General features: G+C 35.4%; 1 protein-coding gene across 1 annotated transcript in view; it reads right to left on the bottom strand.

Moving 5' to 3' along the window:
• Positions 1 to 21,689, bottom strand: part of CWC22 (CWC22 spliceosome associated protein homolog) — a gene marked incomplete at its 5' end in the record, with an annotated part of 47,881 nt that extends 26,192 nt beyond the window's left edge. Inside the window, 10 exons of the mRNA XM_007936416.2 lie at positions 1,063 to 1,167; positions 6,207 to 6,269; positions 6,361 to 6,567; positions 6,663 to 6,798; positions 9,297 to 9,350; positions 9,721 to 9,889; positions 13,487 to 13,615; positions 15,022 to 15,261; positions 19,850 to 19,960; positions 21,592 to 21,689. Coding sequence (XP_007934607.2) covers positions 1,063 to 1,167; positions 6,207 to 6,269; positions 6,361 to 6,567; positions 6,663 to 6,798; positions 9,297 to 9,350; positions 9,721 to 9,889; positions 13,487 to 13,615; positions 15,022 to 15,261; positions 19,850 to 19,960; positions 21,592 to 21,689 — 1,312 coding nt within the window. The remainder of the gene's footprint in view (positions 1 to 1,062; positions 1,168 to 6,206; positions 6,270 to 6,360; positions 6,568 to 6,662; positions 6,799 to 9,296; positions 9,351 to 9,720; positions 9,890 to 13,486; positions 13,616 to 15,021; positions 15,262 to 19,849; positions 19,961 to 21,591) is intronic.
• Between the last annotated feature and the right edge of the window lie 6,055 nt (positions 21,690 to 27,744).

The raw sequence follows: 27,744 nt of genomic DNA, 5'->3' as shown, positions 1-27,744 counted from the left end.
AGTCTAGAACCAAAACAGGAAAACTTGTGTTTTTTATGTGTGTCACCTGCTCATTTAGAGGCTATAAAATATTGCACTTGTGCCGTTGTTTGGTAAAATGTTACAGAGGTTACAAACAATCTTTTGATAATGTGGAATAATTCACAGGTAGAAATTCACTTTCAGAGACCACTGGACAATCATGACAGGTTGGACAGGTCCAATATAAATATATCTATTTGTCAACATAGTCTTTTGTAAATGTATGAAAACTTTCCTTATAAATATTTAATAGTGTTTATTTGAATAATATTTCCACATAAAGTCTAAAGTAAAATTCAGCACATGGGTAGTTAGGAGATGTCTGAAATAAAGATGACATTATACTTATTTTTATAAATATTACAGAAGAGTCATTATATTCTAAGATAGAACTAAAATACGTACGTCCTGAAAGGGAGAATATACTTTTAATGTTTTCAAACATGTAATACATGTATTACAAAGTAAAGTCATTAGCTTATTTTTCTGTGAGATAATGTAACCAAAGCTGAGGAGGAAGAACATCAAGACTGCTTCTGTACAAATATAGCTTTTGGCCTCCCCACTCTATTTTCCCCTAATGAATAGCAAATATTTAGTCATTCTCATCTGTCACACTTTTGCCAAGGTTACATAAATCACATGTACTCAAACTGGATATACCCTTTTCATGGTCTAACTATAATCAAAGGCAGAAAAGCCAAATTAAAATTATGATGATATTTAAAATGAATTTTCTTAGTCAATACTTTTAGAGCAGGATTTTTCAAACTTGGCAATAGAGACATTTTGGGCAGTCCTTTGACTTATATGTTTAACAGCATTCTTAGTCTTTCCCCACTAGATGCCAGGAGCACCTCCTCCAGTTTTGACAACCAAAAATGTCACCAATAGCTGCCAAATGTCCTCTGGGGGCAAAATATCCCTGTACTGAGAGTTACTATTTTAGAGGACAATTTATACAGTATAAAATAATTATCATTATTTTAGAGGACAATTAAGAGTATTTTACAGTATTATTTGAATAAGCTGTACATTTACCTTCTTCATCTTCTTCCCCTTCTTCATCCTCTTCTTCCTCCTCCTCATCACTACTTCCAGCATCTCGGTCTGTGTTTGAGTCACTGTCTCCTTCATCAAGAATTTCTAAAAGAACAAAGTGAGTTTTGGGTAAAATTAATTAGCAAATTATGCACAGGCATCTCATTCTGAGAAGATAATTTTCAGTTCACTGAAATTTACAACATAACATTTTACCAAACAAGCAAAGATCATCACACAGACCTTGTGTTGTTCCCTCAGTGCTCAGAAAGCAGGAGCACGGATTTGACTAGGGAGAGCCATATGCACCATTCTTCAGCCAGATAAAAAGTGGCCATGAAATAAAAAGGTGATGAGATGAACAAAGAAAAAGTAGGTGCAGGTTTTCCAAAAGAGGAAGAGCACTGGAAATACAAGTTAGGAGTGGAAAGTAGCATATTGGAGTCAAAGTATTTTAATGTAACCATAATTAGAATCTATTATTAAAAAGCTAAAACTAGACACACAAAGCAAAAATTTAGGTTAAGAATGTACTTTGAAATACAAAGAGAGGATGTAATTGCATAATTTAATGTGTTCTTTAAATAAGTGATGGGATTTTTATTAAATGTATACCTATTAAATTGAACATTACAATCAATCTAGTCTTTTCATATGTAAATAAAAACGGAAGCTTAAAACTTGTTAAGAAAACTAGTAAATGAGCCCCTTTATTAGATCATCACTTCTTAAAATAAAACTCACCTTTAGAAAATTGATGGAAATAAGGGACACAAACAGGAGACTACTTAAGGTCAGTCATCATATTAGTAAACAAATAACAAACTAAAATCCTATTTTGAACCATTGTGCATGCTCTATTGGTCTGATACTTTCACAATCCAAACCAACACTTTACTTTTACATTTCTATTATAGTCAGAGAGCTTTTAATACAAGGTTTCGGGGACCAATTAACTTTTAGGAAAACTCTATTCCACATTAACTAAGCAGTGCAAATCAGATGCTATATATAATGTTTAACGTTAGAGAAAATGTTATACGTTGAGAAATAAATCATTTTACAAAATGCAGAGCTGTCATTTCAGCCTTTATCTGATACACAAATCTTTTCAAGAATATTTCTAACAAATGTGATTTCAACAAGCAATGTATATCTAGTGTATCAGTATACAATACGGCTTAGACACACTTTTCAAAGAGGAAACTATTTAGTATTCAATAGGAGGAAGAGAGGCACTCCTGCTGCTTTCCCAAATGCTGTAAGATGCAAAACACAAGTACACCTGGGTCATTCTAAGGTGCTAATTACTAAAGCAGTGCTTGCTTCCTGCTGTGGCCATATTTTTATGCCAACTTTAGAATAACATTTTATGAAAGAATGAAGGTCAAATGAATTATCTAATCATTTACATCATCCTCTCATCTTTCCACTTTAGAAACTGCTTATTGGAATCCCTGAGGTAATAACAATTGGATTTTATGAACTGACTGAATAAAGTAATGGTCTTCAAAGTATGGTCTATGAACTCCTGGGGGGGTGGTCAGGTGATGTGTTAGGTCAAAACTATTTTCTTGATGATAGTAGGACATGATGACCTTTTCACTGTGTTGACATTTGTAATGATGGTGTGCAAGGGGATTACAACTATTCCAACCTTAGCACAAGTCAAGGCACCAAACTGTACTTGTAGTCATTGTATTCTTTACTGCCATGCTCTTGCCTTAAGAAAAAAAAAATCTAGTTTCACTTAAAAATGTCATTGTCAGAGAAGTAAAATATCATTAATTTTATTAAATCACAGCCCTTGAAATTGGCTTTATAATATTCAGTGACATAAAAAATTTATAAATAGTGCTTCTGTTAAAGACAGAAGTATCATGGCGATACATGAAAAGCACTTGTGTGACTGTGTTGAGATGATTTTTAATTTTTTAAATTTTCACTTCAAAGATTGGCTGACAAACTGGTTCCTCAAATATAAACAAAGTAAACTATTCACTTCTAGGAAAACAATTAAGAATATTTGCCACCATGATAAAATTAAAGTTTTCAAGAGAAAAATCACTAACTTGCATCTATCAATGTAAGTGTGACAGTTTCCCAATACTTAAGACTTTTCTGAAAGCCCTAGTGGTGGTGTAGTTATTATGTGCTGTTGAGTCGCACCTGACTCACAGCGACCCCTCCTTGGGTTTCCAAGGCAGTATCACTACACAAGTAGATTGCTCAACCTTTCTTTCGAGGAATGGCTGGTGAGTTTGAAGCACAAGCCTTCTGGTTAAGCAGTCAAATGCCTTAGGCACTATACTACCAGAGCTCCCCGAAAGCTCTAGTAGTCTTAACAAATGTGATTTTCTATTACTGTATAATGACATGTCAATGTTTGGCAGACACACATAACTTAGGGAATCAGTAATTTCGAAATGACCAATATAACCTGTTACAGAATCATACATGGTAAAGATCCATTCAAAGAGGCAGACCAAGGGAAATTCCATGTAACAGAGTATCAAAAGTTCACTGATAAGTGTTTCAGATTCCAATAGCAATTAATCATCAAGAAACTACCATTTGTTGAATACTGCCATGGTATTAAGGAAGAATACAGTCACCATTCAGTATCTGGGGGAAATTGGTTCTGAGACACTCCTCCCACCATGGATACTAAACCACAGACAGTAGATTCCCTTATATAGAATGGGGTACTATTTGCATATAACCAACACATATCCTCCTGTATACTTTAAATCATCTCAATAATACTTACATCTTACCAAAAAAAAAAAAACCAAACTCGCTGCCGTCAAGTCAGATTCGACCCACAGAGACCACCCTTGGGTTTCCGAAGCAGTATCACTATGGAAGTAGATTGCTCAATCCTTCTTCCAAGGAGTGGCTGGTGGGTTTGAACCACCAGCCTTCTGGTTAGCAGTAAAATGCCTTAGGGACTATGCTAGTAGTTGTATTAAGATATCTTAATACAATGTAAATGCTTTGTAAGTAGCACTTTACCCTCCCTCTTAGCCTTTGAAGAATTGATTTGATTTGGAAAAAAAAAATACAACCCAAGCCCACTGCCAGTGAGTTGATTCCCACTAATAGCTACCCTGTAGGACAGAGAAGAACTGCCCCATAAAATCTTTACGGAAACTTAGTCAATTTTCTCTCACAGAGCAGCTGATGGGTTCAAACCGCCAACCTTCTGATTAGCAGCCAAATGCCTTAACCACTGTGTCACCAGAGCCATTTTTTCACAGAAACAAAAGGAGCACACAACATGAGTAGAGAGTGAATGAGATGCGAGATGAACAGTGCTCTCAAACAACGAGTGCTGAAGAGACTGAGGTTCTGTAAAATGGGGAGAGGAGGCTACAGCAAGGTATGCTACATATCTGGCCTACACATCCAGCACAATGCGACACATGTGGCAAATCCAAGTTTTACTTTCTGGAATTTTTTTCTTTCCAAATATTTTCATTCCATGGTTTTGTGAATCCTTGGATACAGAACCCACAGAGAGGGCTGACAGTACACAATTATCCAAAAAAGCTATTAAAATACTCCATTTTCTAACTACATTATCTGTGTGAGGGTAAATATTTTCAAATACTTCAATCAAAACAACATATTATAACAGACTGAATGCAGAAGCAGATATGAAAATCTAGTTGTTTTCTACTTAACCAGATATTAAACAGATTTGTAATAAAACATGCCATTCTTTTTACAAAATTTTTGCTTTGGTAAGAGATTTTTATCAAAAATATCTAATTTATGTTAACACGTACTTGGTTTATTATCATTATTTTAAAATTTTTTCTAAGTTTCAGTTTTCATTCCTAATAAAGAATAAATGTCAACAGATATAACCCACATAAACAGAAGCTAATTTCTAAGAGTGAAGAGGGTTTTTTTTGGCTTTTTTTGGTTTTAGAGGAATCTTGAGACGAGACTTTGAAAACTGATGTTATAAAGGAAAGAGATACTTTTCAGGCATTGGCCAACTGCTGAGACCCTAAAGAAAGGGATGGGGAACTCCTGAGTTTAAAAAAAAAAAAAAAATTACATTAGGTTTTAAATGAATTCCAATAAACTAATTAGCAGCTTTCAGAGAGACTGCAGAAAAGAGGTTAATAAGTAAAGAAGCCAAAATAGGCTTCAGGAGTTTTCAATGTTTGGAAACTAAACCGTAAAAGAAAAATGAATCTCGCTTTCTGCAGAGAAACATCCCTAGAAAATCAGTATTTAAAAGGAAATTTTTTTGTACCAGATTTGTAGGACGATAATGTATAGAAATGAAGAGCTTCTTATATCTTTACCTTGCAGTTCAACATTGTACTCCTAAGAGTGATTAAAGTATAGAATACAGGCAACAAATCAAACTCAGTTAAAATCACAACTCAAGGAGAATGAACCAATGATATTACTGTGTAAGTAGCCCTGAATATTATATTTCCAAAGAAAAATTACAAAAATGTGGAAACAATAGCTGACATTGTCTGAACATTAACTCTGACCATACAAAGAACTTTATTTTATCTATCATTACACAAATAACTTGCTGCAGGTCCTTATATATCAAACAAGTAATTTGTTCCAGATCACTTAGCTAGTAATGGCAAAGATAAAGTACAAGTCAAAGTCTAACCAAAGCTGGCGCTTATAATACACACTGATGTACAAATGATAATAGCTACCAATTTACCATTTGTTAGGCAATGATGCAATAGCCAGCACTGTGATTGAAGTAATAGAAAGGAAAAAGAGATAGCTACAACCTGCCTTCAAGAAATTATAAAGTATAGCATTTAACTGGATGAAACCAAGTGGCAGAGACTATAAGCAAAAGGGCATGAGTAATCTATGAGTTTTCTTAAGCAAAGTAAGGATTGAAGGTTGCAGACAATCTAAATGGAGGGAAAGGGGAAAGGGACAGTGAGACAAGCAATTCAGAAAGAAGTAAAACCATGTGTAAGCAGCAGAAAGAAAAATAATGCACAGAAAACAGTGAAGAAATGGACTCAGAACAGGTTTCTTTGAGTGGGGATTACTGATTATTATATTTCCTTTCTATCAGTATTGATGTAGCTACCTAAAGTGCTAGTTATCCAAAATAATTATTTTTTAAAAATTCTACATACCCTTCTTTATGGCTTTGTACTTCTCTTCATTCTCCATAAAATTAGGATCCATCTTGAAAACATCTTAAAGAATAAAGAGAAAGTGAAGTAAAGGTTCATTTTTTATATCTACATTTGTGGGTGCCCCACTCCCCCAGCCCTGTCCCAGACTAACTAAGAACATCTTCTGGATTATAGTCATCCTCCAGAGGGAGCATATGGGTGAACTGATCATCTTCCTCAACTAGGTCAAGTCCTTCTAGGATAACAGGGTGATCCTTGAATCCATCCTTCCGTACTGCAAACATCACTTCAATCATATACTGAACTCTTTTGTCAATTTCAGACTCATGGAGAATGTTTCGAAGACGTTCAAATATAGCTAGTTAAACAGAAAAAGGAAAAAATAAATAAAATAAGCAATAAATATTATAATACTAAAATAAAAACTCACTATTAAAACAAGGATGCACTTACCATTAATTCCTCTTGGTGATACTTCTGTTAATTTGAGGCCACATTCCTTGAGAAAACCAATAGCTACTTCAACACTATCATCTGTAGGTCTTTCCAGGAGCAAAGTGAGCATTTCTAAGCATAGAACTTCATGTGCCTTGAACAGAATGCATTTATTTGAAAGAGACATAATGCTTTTAGAATATTAATTTATTGTTGATAATAATTTTAAAAATTAGTAAATCTGTGTATTACAATGATAATATTACATAAATGTTGTGGTGGTTAAGTTTGTGTGTCAACTTGGCTGGGCCTGGTTAAGTGGAAGGCAGCTGAATGGAGTTATTCCCCATTGAGATTGGTAATTAACTCCATGGTGGAATCTACTGGAGTAGCTGAGTAGCTGCTTTGGATATATGGTATGCTTCCCCTATATAAGCAGCAGCTTTGGGAATGGTCTCCAGCTTGTGGCCCACTTGAACCCTGCAAGTAGCCATGTTGTTGGTCAGCAGCCTGCCATGCTCTGCCAATCTTGGGACTTTAAATGGCCTTGAATTAATGGCCTGCCGTGTGGTTTGGTAACATCGGGACTGTGCCATTTTATTTGTCAACCTTGGGCTTGTTAGCCTCAGCACCTAGTAGCTGCCTAAGTGAAGAGATGCCTCTAGCTTCAGTGGGCCAGGAGCAAGAGGCAGAGCTGCAGCCCAAGGTCAAGGGGCTTTCACACAGCCCCTAGAGCCTGGCACTTTGAACTCGAACTTCTAGCCTCCCGAACTGTGAGAGAATAAACTCCTGTTTGTTCAAGCCATCCCATTTGTGGTATAGTCTTGTCAGAGCCGCACTACGTAACTAAAACAAAGGATGATATAAGTTTCATAGAACATATACAGTAACATCCAAAATATGGGATATAATTTTTCTTTCACTTTCATTATCCATCTAAGAATTAAGAATTTCCAGATGATTATTCCAAACTCTTTAATTTGCTACACATAGCACAAAACTTTTTGACTTATCTCCAGAGGAAACATTCGTACATATTATATATAGGAAATGCCATAGTTAACCTCAAAATATAATTTTAAAAAATCATGCATCAATTTTTAATCTAAGATAATTACTTTCATAAGTGTAGTGCCTAAGGCACTTGACTACTAACCAGAAGGCTTGCGGTTCAAACCCACCAGCCACTCCTTGGAAGGATGTTGGGCAATCTCCTTCTACAGTGATACTGACTTGGAAACCCAAGGAGGGGTTGCTATGAGTCGAGTCCGACTCAGCGGCACATAACATGTGAGGAACAGTAATAATCTTTTTATATGCTTTTCTGTGACCACAGCTCTTTATATTCACTTCCCAATTCACTCACTCAGCAACTCTGTTAAACAGTAAATAGTTCTTATATTACATGAATACTGATTTTACCAGAAAATATCTTCAATGTTTCTGGTATGTAGTGATAGGTTTGAACACTTAATACATTTGGGAGGGGGTCAAACAGTCTTATATTAGTGGCAAGAAAATTCTGTCTCATTCTACAAGTGAGAAGAAGCAAAATATTTATCATTTTAACTATTTTGTGACAATGCCAAAAATATTTCCAGTGTAAATGTATAATTGAAAACAAACATTACCTGTGCTGTTACATGCATGTGAAATTAAGTTTTCATGGTTATAATAATATGAGAACTTACTAATTTAAAATCTAAAGGCTTTGTAAGAGTGAGCATTAGAAAGAATTTCATGTAGGTAAGAATTAAAATGTTATTTTACGCCACAGAAATAAAATTGTAATTTCAAAATTCTTCCACTTATACACAAATAGTAGACTTAAAATATTATGTATCTGAAGGAAACCTGGGAGTATGAACAAGAGATTTTACTCTTTTCAAGTTTAAACAGAAGCAAAATCAAGATTCTCAAATAGTATATGAATACAAAATAGACACAAAAACTGAGTAATAACACTTTTTGTATTTAAAATACATCAAGATTATTTAATCTACATTTAGAAGCTGATTCTAAAAATATGACTATACCCATACAGTTGCAAGGAATAGAGTTTCTACAGAGTATCAGATACTTATTAGGTTCTCATGAGCACTAGGTTTAGGGGAAAGGAGTGGAGGAGGTATCAATTTTATGTTTTATAAAAATCATTAACTCAAAAGATTAGACAGATAATTTAGGGGCAGTGAATTTATGTTAATGGGGGAGAGACAACTGGAAAAGGAGGGCAGAGACTGTTCCACAACTGGAAGAATGTAATCAATGTCACTGAATTGTGCAAGCAGAAATTGTTGAACTGGTGTATGATGTGCTGTGTATACTCTCAACAATAATAATAAAAAAATAAATTATAAAAAACAAAACAAATGATAATCTTTGAGGTAATAATTTGTGGGCAAGTAATCAGGCACACTATTACGAGTTTAGGTCAATTTGATAAAGTACCTAAAAGTATTCTGGTTCCTTTTAATATCAAAGAATATTAAATGCATTTATAATAGCTTTAAAATGAAAATACCATCTAAGATACTGTTCTCAAAAACTATAAATCAAAACAAATACAAAAAGAAATGTGTTACTGATATGGCACTCAGCCTCTGGTCTAATGCCACTGAATAAGACCAAGTACTGAAGACAACTACTTACCACATTTTGATTGATAAGATGGGCCACAAATTTTGAAGCAGTCAGACAAAGTTGCTGAAATTGAAGATGGAGACAAAGTTAATCTATAACTAAAAGCAATTTTCACTTATCTATAGACCTGACAGTTTTCTAACATATCATACTTGAAATGTGTAATGCACAAAGCTAGTTCTTATGACATTATAAGATAAAGATTAATACCTACTTAAGAATGCCACTTCTGGTTAAATAGTTAAAATTGTATAGTAATAGATATTACTTTTTGTGGCCAGGGGTATTTAACAGAACCAAAAAAGTTCTCATGAAGTACAGTTTTTAAAAAGCATTCCTTTGTACAATTTAACATTGCTTACTATTGTTGATAATGCTTTGTGAGTCTGTCCCTACATGGTGGTCTACATACAAGCCCATCACGTACATATACCTTATCATTTCTTCGATAGCCCTTTCGAAAATTAAGAATTAACCTCTTGAGTATTAATTCTCCAATCTGTGGAAATTTTGAGTTGATGATTGCCACCAGTGCCGCATAAACATGAGTGAAGATTGGAGAAGCACTTTGTGCTTGCAAAACAGATCTGGATAGCAGTCCTCTGTTTATAAAAGAGAGACAACAATAATGACCAACTTAGTTAGACGGGAAAAAAAATCTCATTTAAAATTCTAGTAATACTATTCCTCTGTAAATAATCACCAAAGTTAATCAGGATTAAATTTTCACCACTTTATCTAAGCGGAGATTTTATCTTACTAATAAATTCTGGGTTTTGAGAAAACAAAACCTGAATTTGTGCTTTTGTAAAATAGACTAAAATTTTACAATTTTTTTTTTCTTTCTAGACATAATTCCTCTTTTCTGGCTCCTGTCTGCTGTATCTAATCATGAACTTGACTTTTTAAAACTGCTTAATATTATCAATTTAAATCTGCTTAATATTATCAAAGAAATGAAGGGGGAAAAAATCTCTTTCAAAAGTATTACATTTAGATTTAATGCACAACTTCATCATGGGCCTATGATTTATGTAAAATTAATTCTGTGATTAAAGACAAATCTGGGCGGTTTCCATCTTGAAATTTATTCTTAATGAAATAAAATTGAAGATTTGGGGCACTCCTTTGAGAAAGAAGACACAATAAAGGCACTGCAAGGTTAATGTTAAACAATAACAGAAAAAAAAAAAATGTCCTGCTTCTAGTTCATTGGGAAATGATCCTATTTTCTAAATTATTTGATGAGGATGGAGAAGAGATATAGAGTAGGCTAATTCAAGAGTTACTTTAAACAATGAAATAACAAGTAATAACTGAATTGGTAAAAAGCAAGACAAAAATGTATTCCCAGTTATCAATGTTAGTTATGATAAGTGAATCACTAGTCTAGAAAACAAGAAAAGAGAACCTAGCTCACAAAAAAGATAAACCCTAAGACACAGCAGACAAAAGCTTATTCTGGCTTGGCCAGCTATGGGCTACTTAACCTTGGTCAAGGTACATAACCTTGGTGAATCCGCCTTACAAAATGGTTTTAAGGGAAAACATCAAGCATTTACCACACAGACTCAGTAACTGTGAATAATAAATACTGTATATTTATTATTAATAAATGTGATGATGACAAGACCAGTTATCAATTCACTGTACTTTTAAATCATACTATTTCCCTACACTACTGGAAATGGCAATTTTTATCCAAGGGACAATAAATTTGTCCTCTAAGTTAGACAGCTAACAACTGAAGGCAGCTTTATGTTAGTATAGTTTATTTTTCCTCTAGTCTTAGTAAATATCAACAGTGTAGTCTAGTACTCCATAATTTAAGTGATAAAATGTAAGGCACCTTTCACTTCTGATGGATTTATGAAATTTATGAAAAATATCTGAATGAAGTTGGGATAAAAATTTTTCTTTCCATGTATTCTCTTCTGTTCTAGGATAATTTTAACTTAAATTTTATGAACTCTGTTTTTAAGATTAACTCACTGCCGTCAAGTGGATCCAATTCATAGTGACCACTCCCTGGGTTTCCAAGGTGGTATCACTACATAAGCAGATTGCCCAACCTTCTTTCCAAGGAGTGCTGGTGGGTTTGAACTGCCAGCCTTCTGGTTAGCAGTCAAATGCCTTAGGCACTATGTCACCAGAGCTCTTTTTTTTTTTATGAACAATAATGTTAAATTAAAGAAACACATTTTGTGTTTTTAAAAATCTAAAAAAAAATCCCTAAAATATTTAACTAGTATTATAAGAATACCAAAATATTTATTAGCCAAACTTTAGAGCATGACAAGTCAATATACAGAATTTCCTAAGCTTCATTCCAAGGAACACTATGTCAGAGAATTATTATTGGAATAATGTCTCCTTCAAGAAGGTCTCATAGTTAAAAGAGTTTGGAATATAAGTGCTTTATATAACAACAACCTTCTTAAGACTCAAGGTACTGTTGGGGTATTAAAATGTCTGAGATGTCCAGCAACCAAAAAATTAAGCTTAATTTTATTACAGAGCTTCCAAAATGCTTTATTTCTTTAAAAAAAAAAAAAAAAAAAGACACTTAATAGCACATTGAAAAGATGGCCTTAAATTAATAAATATTTATATAGCCCCTTAGAGCATTAAAATAAATATTTTAATCTATAGGAAAGAGTTACAAAAAGATGTATTTCTAACTTCTGCCTCAGGCAAGTCTACATTTCAAAAATATCTAGGAAAGTCTTAGGTATTCTATCCTTGGTGAGTTTCAAGGCTAGAAATTCACCATTGCCTCTAGTTGCCTGTTCAATCTTATAGTCACTATTAGGAGCTCTGGAAGCACAGTAGTTAACACATTCAGCTACTAATGAAAAGGTTAGCAGTTTAATCCACCAGCTGCTCCATGGAAGAAAGATAAGGCACTCTGTTCCTAAAAAAATTCATAGCCTTGAAAACTGTATGGGACGGTTCTACTCTGTCCTATAGCATGGCTATGAGTCAGAATTGACATGATGGTCATGGTACAGTCACAATTTATCCTGAAGCAGGGGCCTTTTAAAGTTAATTCATTAGTACAAGGCCACTAAGTCTAGGTTAACAGACCAAGAATATAAATCCATGCTTTATAAGAGGTAATCCTATTACAAACATATTTTAGTCAGAAGGGATCTTCTCCCTACAAATACACTACTAGCCTCTTCGAGGCAGAGCCATTTGGGAGCTAAGCTTACTGAACTAAGAAATAGCTTCAGTCACGGTTCTGAGGCTTACAAGTTGGTAAATCTTACGCAAACAACATACCTTCGCTAAGTCCACTCCTTTCTAAGTAAAACAGAGGGAATGCTACCCACCTTCCAGAACAGCAGCTGCCTCTTGGTCAACTTTCTGTATTCCTCTCCATGCCCCATCCCACCCCACCCCAGTATGCTACACCTTACCTTATACCTAATAACGTTTTCTGATATCATGAGTCAGGGTAATGCGAGGTGAAATGGGAAACCTTTCATTTATAAAATAAAACAATAAATAGCCTACACCAGAAAACCTGCTGTCATCACGTCTATTCTGACTCATAATGATCCAACAGCACCAGCAGAACTGTCCCACAGCATTTCTAAGGCTCGAAATCTTTAAAGGAAGCCAACTGCCATACCTTCCACAGAGCAGCTGGTGGGTTTGAACCACCAACCTTTTGGTTAGCAGCTGAGCACTCAGCAACTGTGCCATGAGGGCTCCAAATAGGCTAGTTCTATTTCCTGACCCTTTAGAATACCATCAATTGGCAAATACCACACAAGAAATGGTATGTCATTACCTTTTGCTTTTCCAAAATTTATTGATGATAAATTTTGCTCATATTCTCATTTTGCTTTCATTAGAAATTAAATTCATTTACGGTAGCTCTTGTTTTTCCCTCTCTGTATCTTTAATATTAATTTTGCCTCAAGGATGTAAATCATTTGAGACATTTAATAAACAAAACTCATTATATGACATCAAACCTTCTTGAAAGCAAAAGCTCCACCCCATCTCAATTTGTGAAATGCAAATTGTCAGTAGCTTACATTTTTCTAAGAAACGTATTTTAAATAAATATTTTCAACTAACTTTGAAATGAAGGGGCATGATAAATCACTAATTACTGTTCAGGCAGATTATTATGTTCCTCTGAAACAATACTATGAAATACTACAAGTAAAATAGCTGCAGCTTACCTTCCTCTAACTATATTTTCTTGAAGAAGCTCTTGAATAATAATACCTATGTTAGAAATGTTGACTTTGTTGATCAGACCATTGATTGACTTCTTTAGTGCCTCCCAGCTCATCCTCTGGTATGCTAAGCTAAAAAAATATTGATTTTAATAAAGACAAAATTTAGTCAAAAAATATAGTAACAAGAGGTTTTAGTAAGAGCATAAAAAATACTTAAATGTCTCTTTACTTTTAACAGTACTTTCACAAAAAAAATGACCCAAAAGTGCAATAAAATACAGGTGAGTTTAGGAAACAGGTTACATCCTAAACCTAACTTTCTACATAGGATGCTTAAGTAGAGACAACTTCCCTCTTAATAACATATTTAAATTATAAGTGTAATTTATTTTCTTATACCTATGTATATTTCAAGTCATAACATTAATTAGATTCAAAACATGCTTCTTTTACATTATGCTTCATTTACTTAAATTTGTCTTTAAAGGAAACCTTCTAAAACTAATTAATTTTGAGAACACGTTATAATATGAAACATCTGAATATAAGCCATAAAAAGGCAATTTTTATTATGTTTCCTCTCTTAAAAATGTAACAGAAATAATAAAGTAAAATGTTCTAAACTATAAATAAGTAGTAATAATTATAGGGACAGGAATGGAATCACAGGGCTGAAAGGCTGCTCTAAATATAAAGAACACTTGCCACTTTTAAGCAATAGTCCGAAAGCTATACCAGCTGAATGTTAGATGATTATACTGGTTTTTTGTTTTGTTTTCCTTTTTAAAACATTTCTTTTTAAACATATTTATAGAAAAAGTATGTCAACTCCTGGTTAGCACAACTGTAAAGAGTCACTGTAGGTCCAGACTATTAATAGTACTTTTGATTATCTATAAAATAAAGACACTGCTGATAGGCATGCAACTATGAGAAAAATAATAGTTTGAAAAATATACATTTAAAAAAAAAGTGAGATTTCCTCAAACTGTTTAATTCATTCAGGACCAAAAATAAAGAAGTTCTAAGATAATGGCAGGGCAAACAGTACACAGAGCTTCAATAGAGCTTATGGGGTAAAGAAGGAAAGAAGTCTCTGGTTTGAGTTTCCTATTCTTCTGAACTAACATGCATTTTCAACAGCCAAGGTTAATTAGACCACTGGTGATTTTCTTTTTTTAAAGAGGATATCAATGGTTCGTATACAGGTAGTCCCGACTTACGACGTATTCAAGTTACCACGAACAGCACTTACAAACTGTCTGGCTTTTTTTTTATTCTTTTTCTTTTTACATTTTATTGTTAGTAGTGTGCATATGCAATATTGCAAAGCTTCCCAATATTATCAGTCTCAGATGTTCATTTGCAGATGCTCAATGTTATGGTTTATAAAGATACTGATAATAAAAGGTAACAATCATGAAAACTAAAGGAATGAGATATTCGACTTACGTCAGAACTGACTTACAAGGGAGTCGTCGGAACATAACCTGTCATGAATCGGACACTACCCGTACTTAGTAATATCAACATGCCTGCTTTTATCTGTGATCTGTTCCTGCATCATCCTGAGTTTCGCAGGAGGAATATATGCTCCACCGGTGCGAGTAAGGAGAGGATCCAATTCATCTTTCTTCTTCTTTGCAGTAGGTTCATCCTGAGCAGAGGAATTCTGGGTTACAGATGTTTCTGGGCTTCGTCTCCCAGGAGATGGGGATTTCCGGGACCTTTTCCGCTCCATATCTCTTTCTCTGTGTTTTTCTCGGTCCCTACTGCTGTAATGTTAATTTTTTTAATGGAGAAAAGACAATATAAATATATTCTTACAATGAATTATACATGAAATGAAAGGATACAAGTGAGCCCAAAAATTCAAACTAGGAAAAATGGTTTGGAAAGGCGAGGAAGTGCCTCACAGGAAAAATGTAGTTTAAACTGCATCTTGAAGATCTCATTAAGAAGCCCCGATGATGCAGTAGCTAAGTGTTCGGCTGCCAGCTGAACTCTGAGAAAGATGTGGCAGTCTGCTTCTGTAAAGATTAAAGCCTTGGAAACCCTACAGGGCAATTCGACTCTGTCTTACAGAGTAGAGTCCCGGTAAGTTGGAATCAACTCAATGGCAGCATGTTTGGTTTGGTTTAAAGCTTTCATAGGATTTAGACTGGGGACAAGGAGGTGAGGAGAGAGAACATTGTGCGAGGAGAAGAGGAACTAACTAGTGAAAAAAGAAGTGGTTAGGGTAGAATGACTAGCTGTTGTTGGGCGCCATCAAGTCAATTCCAACTCAGTGATCCCATGTGACAGAGAACTGCCTCACAGGGTTTTCAAGGTTACAGTATTTACAGAAGCAGGTTTCTCCATCTTTCTTTCATGGGACTACTGGGTAGGTAACAACCACTACCTTTGTGGTTAGCAGCTGAGCTCTTAATGATTTATGCCCCCAGGGCTCCTTGGAATGAAAAGAACAATCCCAAAACAATAAAGAATCATGTATTATGGTAGGTGGAAAAACGAATTTGAGTCAGACTTTGAAATCTTAAAGAAAAACACCAAAGTTTAAATTTTTTATACTGAAGGTGATAGGGAATCATTAAAACTTTCTGAGTGAGAGAATAACATGAAAATAGCATTTTAAGAAGATAAATTGGCCTGTGATGTATATAATAAATTACATAAGAGAAACCAGAGTTTATCTCCAATGAAGGCACTTTTTTTCCACAACCTATCTGTCAGTTTGTCATACCATGGTGGCTTGCATGTTGCTATGATGCTAGAAACTGTCAGTGGTATTCAAATACCAGTGGAGTCACCTATGGTATATAGGTTTCAGTGAAGCTTCCAGACAAAGACAGATCAAGAATAAAGGCCTGTCTTCTACTTTTCAAAATTAGCCACTAAAAATACCTATGGATCACAACAAAATATTGTTTGATTTAGCTGTTAGAAGATGAGTCACCTGGCTTAGCCAATGCAAGTGAAGGAAACCCTCAATGAGATGGACTGACACACGGTGACAACAATGGACTCGAACACGTCACCAATCACGAAGTGCAGGACTAGGCAACATTGCGTTGCTGTACAGAGGGTCACCATGAGTCCAAGCCAACTCAATGGCAACTAACAACAGCAATGACGGCAATTTTAGGAGTTAAGACTGTTATAATAAATTTATTTTAAAAGAACTGGTACTTTTATTAGAAGTCTCAGGATATCAGCTCTTGGTTATTAGAAAGAATGTGAGAAAAAAAATCAACCATTTTCTGGCCACATATTAACTTCTCCCTATTAATGTAGGTGAGCATACTTTCTTAAATTAACTTTTTAAAACAGCCTTGCTCCCTTGAAACTATCAAGAACTAAACAGGAAAAAGTGAGACCTTGCTTTTTGCTATCATTTCTCAGAGAAGAGTTTGTCCACTTAGCTATTTCTTTATATTGCCTTGGAAACCGACAGAACCTTCCACTCATGCTTTGAGCAGCCATGAGTTATATGAATACAGTTAAAAAAAAAAAAAAAAAGTTTCATGTTATCACTGTATCACCAGGAAACAAGTGAATAGAGTACAGGAAAATCTTCAGGGTATGCTTGAGATGGTCTGTCTTAATGTAGAAAGAGAAAAGGAGTCAAACTTCCAGGCAGCCGCAGAGGAACAGTTTTGAAATTGAAGTATAAAGAGGTCTGAGTTACTATCAATGACAGTCTGCATAGAGTAAGACAGGGTGAACAAAGTGGAAAAAGGTGGTTTCAAATGTATACAATTAGTCACAAGGGAAAGTATTCTAAAAATCTAGGCTGAGATTTGCAAATGAACTGCTCCTTACTGTGAATGAGGCATTATCCCAAAAGAAAATCCCAGCAGGGACTTACTCTCACTGGTTATAGTTCTGAGAAACATCAGGTAAGGCAGCCACCTATCTGATAAAATTGTGTCCTTACAATTATTGTGTCTTCTCCTTTATAGTGCAAAAGTAATAAAGTTGTCTTTGATTTTCAATTAAAACATTTATCTTCAAATGCTTTTGGACTGTTAGCCTTTATACTCTGCATAATATTTAGCCTGCTTACTTCACAGTGTAACGCAAAGTACCTAATGGAACTTTAAGTATCTACAATGTACTAACCATAAAGAGCTATACTGAAGAAATACAGCCATGGGTGTGGTAAGTGTATGGGCTTTGAATTCTTCCATTGTTTTCTATAAACTATTCAATATGCCATTGGTGCACTTCTCTTCACTACTCAAATTGATGTGTTTAAATAAATAATGTTAAAAATACTTATTTCTGAGGTCCCTAAATGGCACAAATGGCTTGTCCTCAATTACTAACCTTTACATTAGTAGTGTAGCCACTCCTCAGGAGGAAGGTTGGGCAATCTACTTCCGTAGTGATACTGTCTCCGCAACCCAAAGAGGGGCGCTATGAGTCGGGTCCAACTTGACGGCACATAACAACGACAACAACAACACTGGTAGTTGAGCCCTCCTTGAGGTATAGTGAAAGAAAGATCTGGTGATCTGCTTCCATTTAAGATTGTGGTCAGTTACCACTGAACTGATCCCCATTTGTGAGGACCCCATGTGTGTTCCACAGAGATTTCAAGGCTGCAATCTTTTTGAAGCAGATTACAAGGCAATCATCCAAGGCACTTCTGGGTAGATTTGAACCATCAATTTTTCAGTGAGTAGTTGAGCGCTTAACTGTTGTTTGTGCTACCCAGGAAACCTTGATTACAGCCAAGAAAACCCTATGGAAAAGTTCTACTCTGTAACATAAGGGGTCTCCATTAGTCAAAATCAACCAACAGCAATGGGTTTGCTTTTCTTTTTCTACTATGTTCCACACATGGTATTAGTACATAAGTTATGTCCAAAGCTAAAATGAAATGACCAGACACGTTATGACCCTCATTTACAGATGAGCAAACTGATGCCCAGAGGAAGAAACTTTTCTAAATTTGTATAATCATAACTAAGATTTGTATGAATACAAAGTCTATACTTTCTAGTATACAACACCACCTCATTAAAAAGAGTAACAAAGACATTTCAAAGCCATTTTCAGATGATTAGCAAATTGTCTACATCACTACTCTTCTCAAAAGCATGGATACACACAAGTTAATAGAGGAGTGCCCATATAATGACTTCTGTTTTAAGGAGCGGAGAATATTTCCATCTCTTACATAACTTCAGTTAACTTCTTTCCCTATACTGAGCATTCCAAGTAATTGCTCACCTATTCTTTTTGATGCTACCACAGTTACTACCCGGTGATTTCTTTCTCCAGACCCACTAAGCAACTTTTATCTCCACTCAATTTGCTCCTGAGGAAATACAGAAGCCTCCTTGTGAGGTTTTTTAAGTCTTTCAACAATGTTAACTTCTTTCTAATATTCACACTGCAAAAATTATTACTAATTCTCTCCAAGGGAGAAAAAGAAGTAACCATATAGAATAATGACAAGGAATTATAACACTTCACCTAGTTTTCAATGAAAAATGGGAAATGAAAATAAAAATGGAAAATTTTTATCTGACTCTCACGAAATATTTCCCGTAAGAGTTTCCAAAGCCCTCAATCTACCAGTACTCTTTGCTTTGGAAAGACGTTTATCTGCCTTCCCTTGTGCTCTCAACCAGGTAAGTTCTATAGAACCTGTTAGCAGAGGGAACAGGTGAGTCAAGTTCTCCAAGATTCAAGAATCATTTATATTTAGAAAAAAATCCACACTGGGAACACCATTCCCAATGTCTCCTTGCCATTACCCAAGAAAGTAAATTTAAATCATCCTATGTCATTAATATAAATTACTTTCATTCTGTAAAGAATCTCAAAGTATCACATAAGCCAACCCTTACCACAGTATGAGGAACTCTCATGGCACAGTCACTAAAACACTCGTCTGCTAACCAGAAGGTTGGCAATTCAAACCTATCAGCTACTCTGCAGAAGGAAGATGAGGCAATCTACTTCCATAAAGATTTATAGCTTTGGAAAGCCAATGGGGGTCGCTATGAGTCAGAAGAGACTGTACATCAGTGGTTTTTAATACATTACAGTAATATGATTTAAGAGCTTGGGATCTACAATCAGACAGACAGATGTGGACCTGCCACATGCTTCATAAATATAAACAAGTTACTCAGTTTCTCTAGGTCTCAGTTTCTTTAGCTGTAAAATGGATATAACAATATCTCCTTCATATATTTACTGCAATACAAGTTAATCCACATGAAGTCTTTATCAGATAGCCTGGCACCTAAGAACATCCAATAAAAGTTAGCTGCTATTTTTGTTATTATAAAGCATAAAGGAAACGTAAAATATAATTTTGCTATAGTTAAAATTCCCAATACTAACCGTGACTCCATGCCACTATCGTAAGAATGTCCTCTTCTCGAATGCTCATAGTCTGACCTGTTGTAATCAAAGTAATCTCTTTCCCGGGGGGATCTTTCTTGTTCTACATATCTAACATAAAATAGGAAAATCAAAATTATCAGTTGGAAACAACTGTGTTATAAATATTTAACTTAAGAAAGTCAAACATTGTTAATGCTCAAGCAACGTTATGACTCAACAACTTCTTGTCAAACTGTTTTTAACAAACTATTCTCAACAAACAGCTCATTTTGTTGACATTCATTCATTGAACCATGATTACAAAAGCTCCCAGCTCGTGCACAATGAAACAATTACCAAAATTCACTTGACCAAACTTGCTCCTCCTGATTCATATTGTCCTCGATAGAAGACATATATCTGGATATCATATATACTTGGCATGAAAAAAAGCTGTCCTGTAAATGATTTAGTTGGCTCATTGTACTGGAGCACTATACAAATGAGAGCAATGTCAATGGTTGGCCTCCTCCTTAAGGACCAGTTTAACTCCATCCCAAAAGACTATATTCATCAATTGTTATTCTTGAAACGGTATTATTGTACAGCAGTGAGAATGGAATGAAACTCTTAGCATACAAAGAGAGATGGTGTTATATCTGTTATTTAAATCTTGAAAGTCATTAAAATCAGAGAACATTACGGTAAACATATATATATAATACATATGCATAATAATAGAATTCATAACTTATATATACGTCTACAAGTAATTTATTTACAAACATGTATGTATAGTGTGTGTGTATAAATTAACTGTAGTTGTATACACACCTTTTTAATATAAAAAAAACAAACTCACTGCCATCAAGTCAGATCTGACTCATACTGACCCCTCTTTGGGTTTCTGAGGCAGTATCAGTACAGAAGTAGATTGCCCAACCATCCTTCTGAGGAGTGTATAGGGAGTAGATAATTGGTGAAAGGCAGTAAGTAGTAGCAAACCATGGTAATTAACATAATGGCTATTAAAAGGTTTTAGGAGATATTTAGCAAAATGAAATAAGAGGGAAGTATATAGGAAATAAGGGAGATTAGAAAACTGGGAGCAAGTTTAGAGAATGATTTCCCCATCATAAATCATTTTTAATGATCACAGCTTACTAAATGCATAAGTAAGTTCTGACATGACTGTATGATGCACATTAATAATAGCATTTTGGGATCTCTGATCTTAATACAATTATGATAAAATTATATAATTTATATAAATTATTTTGTAGATATGAAACTATGTAAATATAAGATAATAACAAAAGTAGCACTTCACATAATGTAATTTCAACTTAGTTTTCTATTATATCAACTTCCACTGTATCTATTATTTAAGCTATTAAAAATATTCTCCATCATCTAAAACATTACATAAACTCCAGAATTATTTACTAAAAACGTGTACGATTATTCAAGTCTGATTCCTCCTGCTGCTGTTGTTTGGTGCCATCAAGATTGTTCCAACTCACTGTGACCCTACGTACAACAGAACGAAATACACCTGGTCCTGTTCCATCCTCAAAATCAGTGATATGCTTGAGCCCACTGTTGCAGCCCATGCAGATTCCTAAGCTCATTGAGTCACTACTGGTTACAAAACCATAAAACAGAAGTTGCTCATCAAAAAATTAGAGACTTAAGAGCTGCGTTATTACTTAAACTTATTATAAACTTTCAGTTTTATTCAGAACATAAAAACTGTTTACCTATCTTCTGGAGAGGAGGCCCTCTGATATGAATTATAGTTTTCCCTTCTGTCATGACCAGAAGAATGCTTTAAAAGGGAAAAAGAAGAGGAGACAGTTCAAAAATTATTTGTAATGATAAAAACACTTAGACAATGAAATGTGTATCTGTTAAAATAGGAAGTATTTCAGAAATTATTTCAAAATGTTTTTATAATCATAAAAATAATGCATGTTAACAGTATTCAACAAAAAAACAAACTAGAAGCTAATTCTCAAAGTGAAGATGATACCTAGTTCATATTTTATTCTTATATAGTAAATGAAAAGTTACAGAGAATACCATGTTTTTGTTTTTGTCTTTTTTTCTCTCAGTGAAAATAAAAATCAAAGGCAAGATGCTTTCTAGCTAGAAATCACTTCTGAGTATGGTCAAGTCTTTTAACACTGCACTTACTGCACCTTTGCTTTATGAAAACCATAATTTTAGGTTACTGACCCTACATTAAAGAGAAATATTTATAAAAATTCATTGTTTTCAGCAAACGTCATTTGAGGTCCTCATTTGAATGTCTGATATATATGGCACTATGTTAAAGGGAATTAAAAACATTTCTTTTCTTTTTTAAATTTTACTGTGATTTGGGTGAAAGTTTACAGAGCAAATTCATCTTCCATACAGCAGTTCACATACACTTTGTCTCATGACATTGACAGGAATCTCCCACAACAAAACAGCTCTCTACCCACTTCCTCCCCATAGCCACCTCTTCCCTGTGTCCTCTCCTCCCACGCACTCCTGCACCATGAGCAGTGGTGATAGCGGGCATCCTTGTCTGGTTCCTGTTCGCAAGGGGAATGGTTTTAGCATCTCTCCATTGAGAATAATGTTGGCTGTTAGTTTTGTATATATGCCCTCTATTATGCTGAGGGGAGCTCTGGTAGCATAGTGCCTAAGGCACTTGACTGCTAACCAGAAGGCTGGCGGTTCAAACCCACCAGCCACTCCTCGGAAGTAAGGTTGGGCAATCCTACTTCTGTAGTGATACTGCCTCGGAAACCCAAGGAGGGGTCGCTATGAGTCAGGGCTGACTTGACGGCACATAACAACAACAACAACATTATGCTGAGGAATGTCCCTTCTATTCCTATTCTGCTAAGAGCTTTTATCAGGAAAGGGTGTTGGATTTTATCAAATGCCTTTTCTGTATCCATTGATATAATTATGTGCTTCTTTTTCTTTGTTTTATTTATGTGATGGATGATGATAGTTTTTCTAATGTTGAACCATCCCTGCATACCTGATACGAACCCCACTTGGTCATAATGTATTATTTTTTTGATAAGTTGTTGCAGCCTGCTAGATTTCTGTGGAAGATTTTTGTATCTATATTCATGAGGGATACTGGTCTGTAGTTTTCCTTTTCAGTGGAATCTTTGCTTGGTTTTGGTATCAAGGTTATGCTTACTTCCTAAAAAGAATTTCAGAGGATTCTATCCTTTTCTATGTTTTGGAATAGTTTGACTAGGATTGATGTCAGTTCTTCTCTGAATGTAAAAACATTACTCTTAAGATACCAAATTCTTTGAAAAACAAAGAAGTAACTTCAATGTATCATGAGACAGATGTGAACAATACAGAATATGAAACATATTCTAATTAAAAATCAAATACATTAAAGAAGCCAAAATATTTATCTGTATAAATAGGTAAATTATTTATACAGCATTCATATGACAAGACTCAATTTCTTTTTTTATGTATTAGGAGCTCTGGTGGTATAGTTCCTAAGGCATTTGACTGCTAACCAAAAGGCTGGTGGTTCAAATCCACCAGCCACTCCTTGGAAGGAAGACTGAGCAATCTACTTCTGTAGAGATACCACCTCAGAAACCCAAGGAGGTGTGCCTATGAGCCAGAATGAATTCAATGGCAGTGAGTTTTTTTTTTAAACTGTAAAAAAAGAATAAAGAGAATGTTTCCTGAAGTACTTTATTCTTGAAATATAAGGAGAAAAATAATGAGTAACTTGTTTTGTACATTTAAATATTTGTGTAATTAATGGGTGCATTTAAAAATAGAAAATTATTCTTCAGGAAAGTAAACAAGCTCCAACTTCCTTCAACTTTATGACTTATTGTTATCGTTAGGTGCCATCAAGTCATCTCCGACTCATTGTGACCCTATGTACAGACGAATGAAACACTGCCCGGTCTTGTGCCCACTCCACAATCCCCGTGATACCTGAGCCCATCGTTGTAGCCACAGTGGCAATCCATCTCATTGAGGGCCTTCCCCTTTTTTGTTGACTCTCCACTCTACCAAGCATGATATTCTTCTCCAGGAAATGGTTCCTTCTGACAACATGACCAAAGTAGGTGAGACGAAGTCTGGCCATTCCCACTTCCAAGGAGCATTCCGGGTGCACTTCTTCCAGGACAGATTTGTTAGTTCTTTTAGCAGTCCACAGTACTTTCAGCATTCTTCGCCAACACCACACACAACTCAAAAGCATTGATTCTTCTTCTGATTTTCTTATTCAGCTTGTTGTCCAGCTCTCACACGCATATGAAGTGATTGAAAATACCATGGCTTGTATAAGGTGCACTTTAGTCTTCACGGAGGTATCTTTGCTCTTCAGCACTTGAAAGAGGTCCTTCGCAGTAGATTTGCCCAGTGCTATACGTCATCTGATATCTTGAATGCTGCTTCCATTAGCGCTGATTGTAGAACCAAGTAATATGAAGTCTTTGACAACCTAAATATTTTCTTGATTTATCGTGATGATGTTTATTGGTCCAGTTGTGAGGATTTTTGTTTTCTTTATATTGGGGTGTAATCTGTCCTGCAGACTGTAGTCTTCAATCTTCATCAGTAAGTGCTTCAAGTCATCCTCACCCTCAGCAAGCAAAGTTGTGTCATCTGCATATTATAGGTTGTTAATGCATCTTCCTCCCATCCTGATACCATGTTCTTGTTTATATAGCCCAGCTTCTCAGATTATTTGCTCAGCATACAGATTGAACAAGTATGGTGAAAGGATACAATTCTGACACACTCTCTTCTTGATTTTAAACCATGTAGCATCATCCTCTTGTTATGTTTGAACGACAGCTTCCTGGTCTATGTAGAGGTTCCTCATGAGTACAATTAAGTTCTGGATTTCCCATTCTTCTCAATGCTATACATAATTTTTTATGATCCACACAGTTGAATGCTTTTGCATAGTTAATAAAACACAAGTAAACATCTTTCTGATATTCTTTCCTTTAAGCCAAGATCCATCTGACATCAGCAATGATATTCCTCATTCCATGTCCCCTTCTGAATCCAGTTTGCATTTCTGGAAGTTCTTTGGCAATATACTGCTACAACTCTTTTTGAATTATCTTCAGTAAGATTTTACTTGCGTGCAATATTAATGATATTGTTCAATAATTTCCACATTCTATGGGCTCACCTTTCTTTGGAATGGGTACAAGTATGGATCTCTTCCAGTAAGTTGGCCAGGTAGCTTGTCTTCTAAATCTCTTGGCATAGATGACTGAGTGCCTCCAGAGCAGCATTCGTTTGTTAAAACAATCTCAATGAGTATTCTGTCAATTCCTAGAGCCTTGTTTTCCACCACTTCCCTCGGTGAGCTTTGACTTTTTCCTTCATTATCATTGGTTCTTGATTATATGCCACCTCCTGAAATGGATGGACATCGACCACTTCTTTTTGATACAGTAACTCTGTATATTCCTTCCATCTTCTGATGCTTCCTACATCATTCAATATTTTGCACATAGAATCTTTCAATATTGCAATTCAAGGCTTAAATTTTTTCTTCAGTTCTTTCAGCTTCAGAAATGCTGAGTGGGTTCTTCCCTTTTGGTTTTCTAACTCCAGGTCTTTGCACATTTCTTTATAGTAATTGGTTTTGTCTGCTTGAGCTCCTTGTTGAAATCTTCCATTCAGCTCTTTTATCTTGTCATTTCTTCCATTTTCTTTAGCTACTCTTCGCTCAAGGGCAAGGTTCAGAGTTTCTTCTGACATCCATTTTGGTCTTCTTTTCCTGTCTTTTAATGACCTTTTGCTTTCTTTGTGGATAATGTTTTTGATGTCATCCCACAATTCCTCTAGCTTTCAGTCACTGGTGTTCAATGCATCAAATCTATTCTTTAGATGGTTTCTAAATTCAAGAGGGATATATTCAAGGTCATATTTCGGCTCTCATGGACTTGTTTTAATTTATGACTACTTAATTAAAAGCAGTTTTGAGTGTAACATTATCACAATCGCCAAACCAGTCTTGCTAACTACTGAGGTTGGAGGTTTGAGTCCACTCAGAGATGCTTCAAAAGAAAAGGGTTGTTGATCCACTTCTGAAAAAATCAGCCAAAGAAAACCCTAGAAGCACAGCTCTATTCTTACATACATGGGGATGCCATGAGTCAGGCAGATTTGATGGCAACTGGTAATAACAATACATTAACTAGAGTATGTAGGTAAATAAACACTTAATGAAAATTTATAATTTAAAGTAGCCATGATTTGTCTATTTTACACTAAATGCAACCATCTTAAAATCCTGTTTCTAATGTGTTTAAGAAAGGTTTTAAAATTATTTCACTGAGTAATACAATGAAGTAGAAGTGTTCAATACAGATGATGTAGTGTTACATAAAAGTTGACATTAAGATCCTAAAGCAAAATGGAGAACAAGATTCATTTAATTCCAACCGGTAACAAAAATTACTGGGTTCACTGGTCACTCGTCATCAGACACAGCCCTTCATATGGGGATACTCCGAGGGATACAGAAGATAGGAAGGACCCTCAAGGAACATATGATTTTGTTGGAAACAGGCAGTTACAATGATTCCCACAACTAAAAATATGAGATTATGTGCTCCAAAAGAGAGACAGAGAGCAATAAAACTATACAGCCTACTTTTTCTTTTACAAGGCAATGCAATTATTTTGATTACATTTGGGAAAAGGCCTCAATTCTGGGCTAATGATTTTTAACACATCTCTGTAACATCTGTTGTGAGCAAAAAGGAAAAACCAAAAATACTGAAGTCGTGAATCAGAAGGATTTTGTTAAATACGATCAAGCAACAAATGACTGGCACAGAAGCCTCATGATCCTATCAGATGTGTCCTTAAAACATCAGGGGAAGATATGAGCTACACCTGAGGTCAGAATGGGTCTGAACTCAAGTTAGTGGCTCTGCTTGTGGCTAACAGAGTGAAGAGAAGACGACAAGTTAAAGTGAGAACTAGCTGGGAGGGCCAAGCCACTAAGTGTAAAGGGCATGCTGACAAAAGACACTCCCTTCTTAGATGAGGGGATGCAAGAGAAGATTTACCAGGGCCTTATGAGGGAAACTTGGAGAACTGGGGTTTAAGAAGAGCAGAAAAAAGATTCTGAAAAAGACTAAACATTTCTTCTTCTGTGTAAAAGCTATCAGACTAAATATCTGAGTGTTCATCTAGCATTCCTCAGTTAAGAGTCAATTCCACACAAGGTCTCATTTATCTTTTTGTGGCTACCTCCAAGTACAGTGTGACACTTACTAGGCCCTGGATAACTTAACCGTGTACATTACACTGGGTCAATGAGTATAACTTCCAAAGAAGCAGATTTCGAGACAATATATGAAGGTATCTTCTGACAGATGGAGCAATCTTAGAAAACAGTGAGCCTCCTCCAACGGAGATGTACAAGCAGAGGATAGATGTCTACCTGACAACAGCAGTTAGAAAAGACAGCAGCAGACCTCTCTTAGTCTACAGGTCTATCCTTCAGTCTATTAAGCAATTACTACACACGAAGACTGTACCTGGTGCCTGCTGTCAAGGAGCTTACAGTGTACTGGTTCTCCTTAAAGGAGGTTTAGTGGGGCAGAGATGGTGGAGGGGAAGGGAAGAATGGCTATATTTATAATCAAATAAAAATACACCTTGTCCTTGACTGCTTTCAAGACCCAGGAAGGTATAAGAGGGATGGGGCTGACTTGCAGATCCTTGCAGGTGAAAAGAGAAAGAAATGGAATGGTTTGCTCTCCAATAATGTCCATTCACTGTTCTGAAATCAGAATGAGGTCACTGCAGAAAACTGGGTAAGATGCCAGAATAGGCAGACAAACTACACAGACCCTCTTCAACAAAGAAAAAAAAAAAAA

Source organism: Orycteropus afer, unplaced genomic scaffold, assembly GCF_000298275.1.
Source record: "Orycteropus afer afer isolate SDZICR_OR568_19922 unplaced genomic scaffold, OryAfe1.0 scaffold00001, whole genome shotgun sequence".
Lineage (NCBI taxonomy): Eukaryota > Metazoa > Chordata > Mammalia > Tubulidentata > Orycteropodidae > Orycteropus > Orycteropus afer.
The sequence above is the reverse complement of the archived record's forward strand: the minus strand, read 5'-3'. Positions and strand labels throughout refer to the sequence as shown.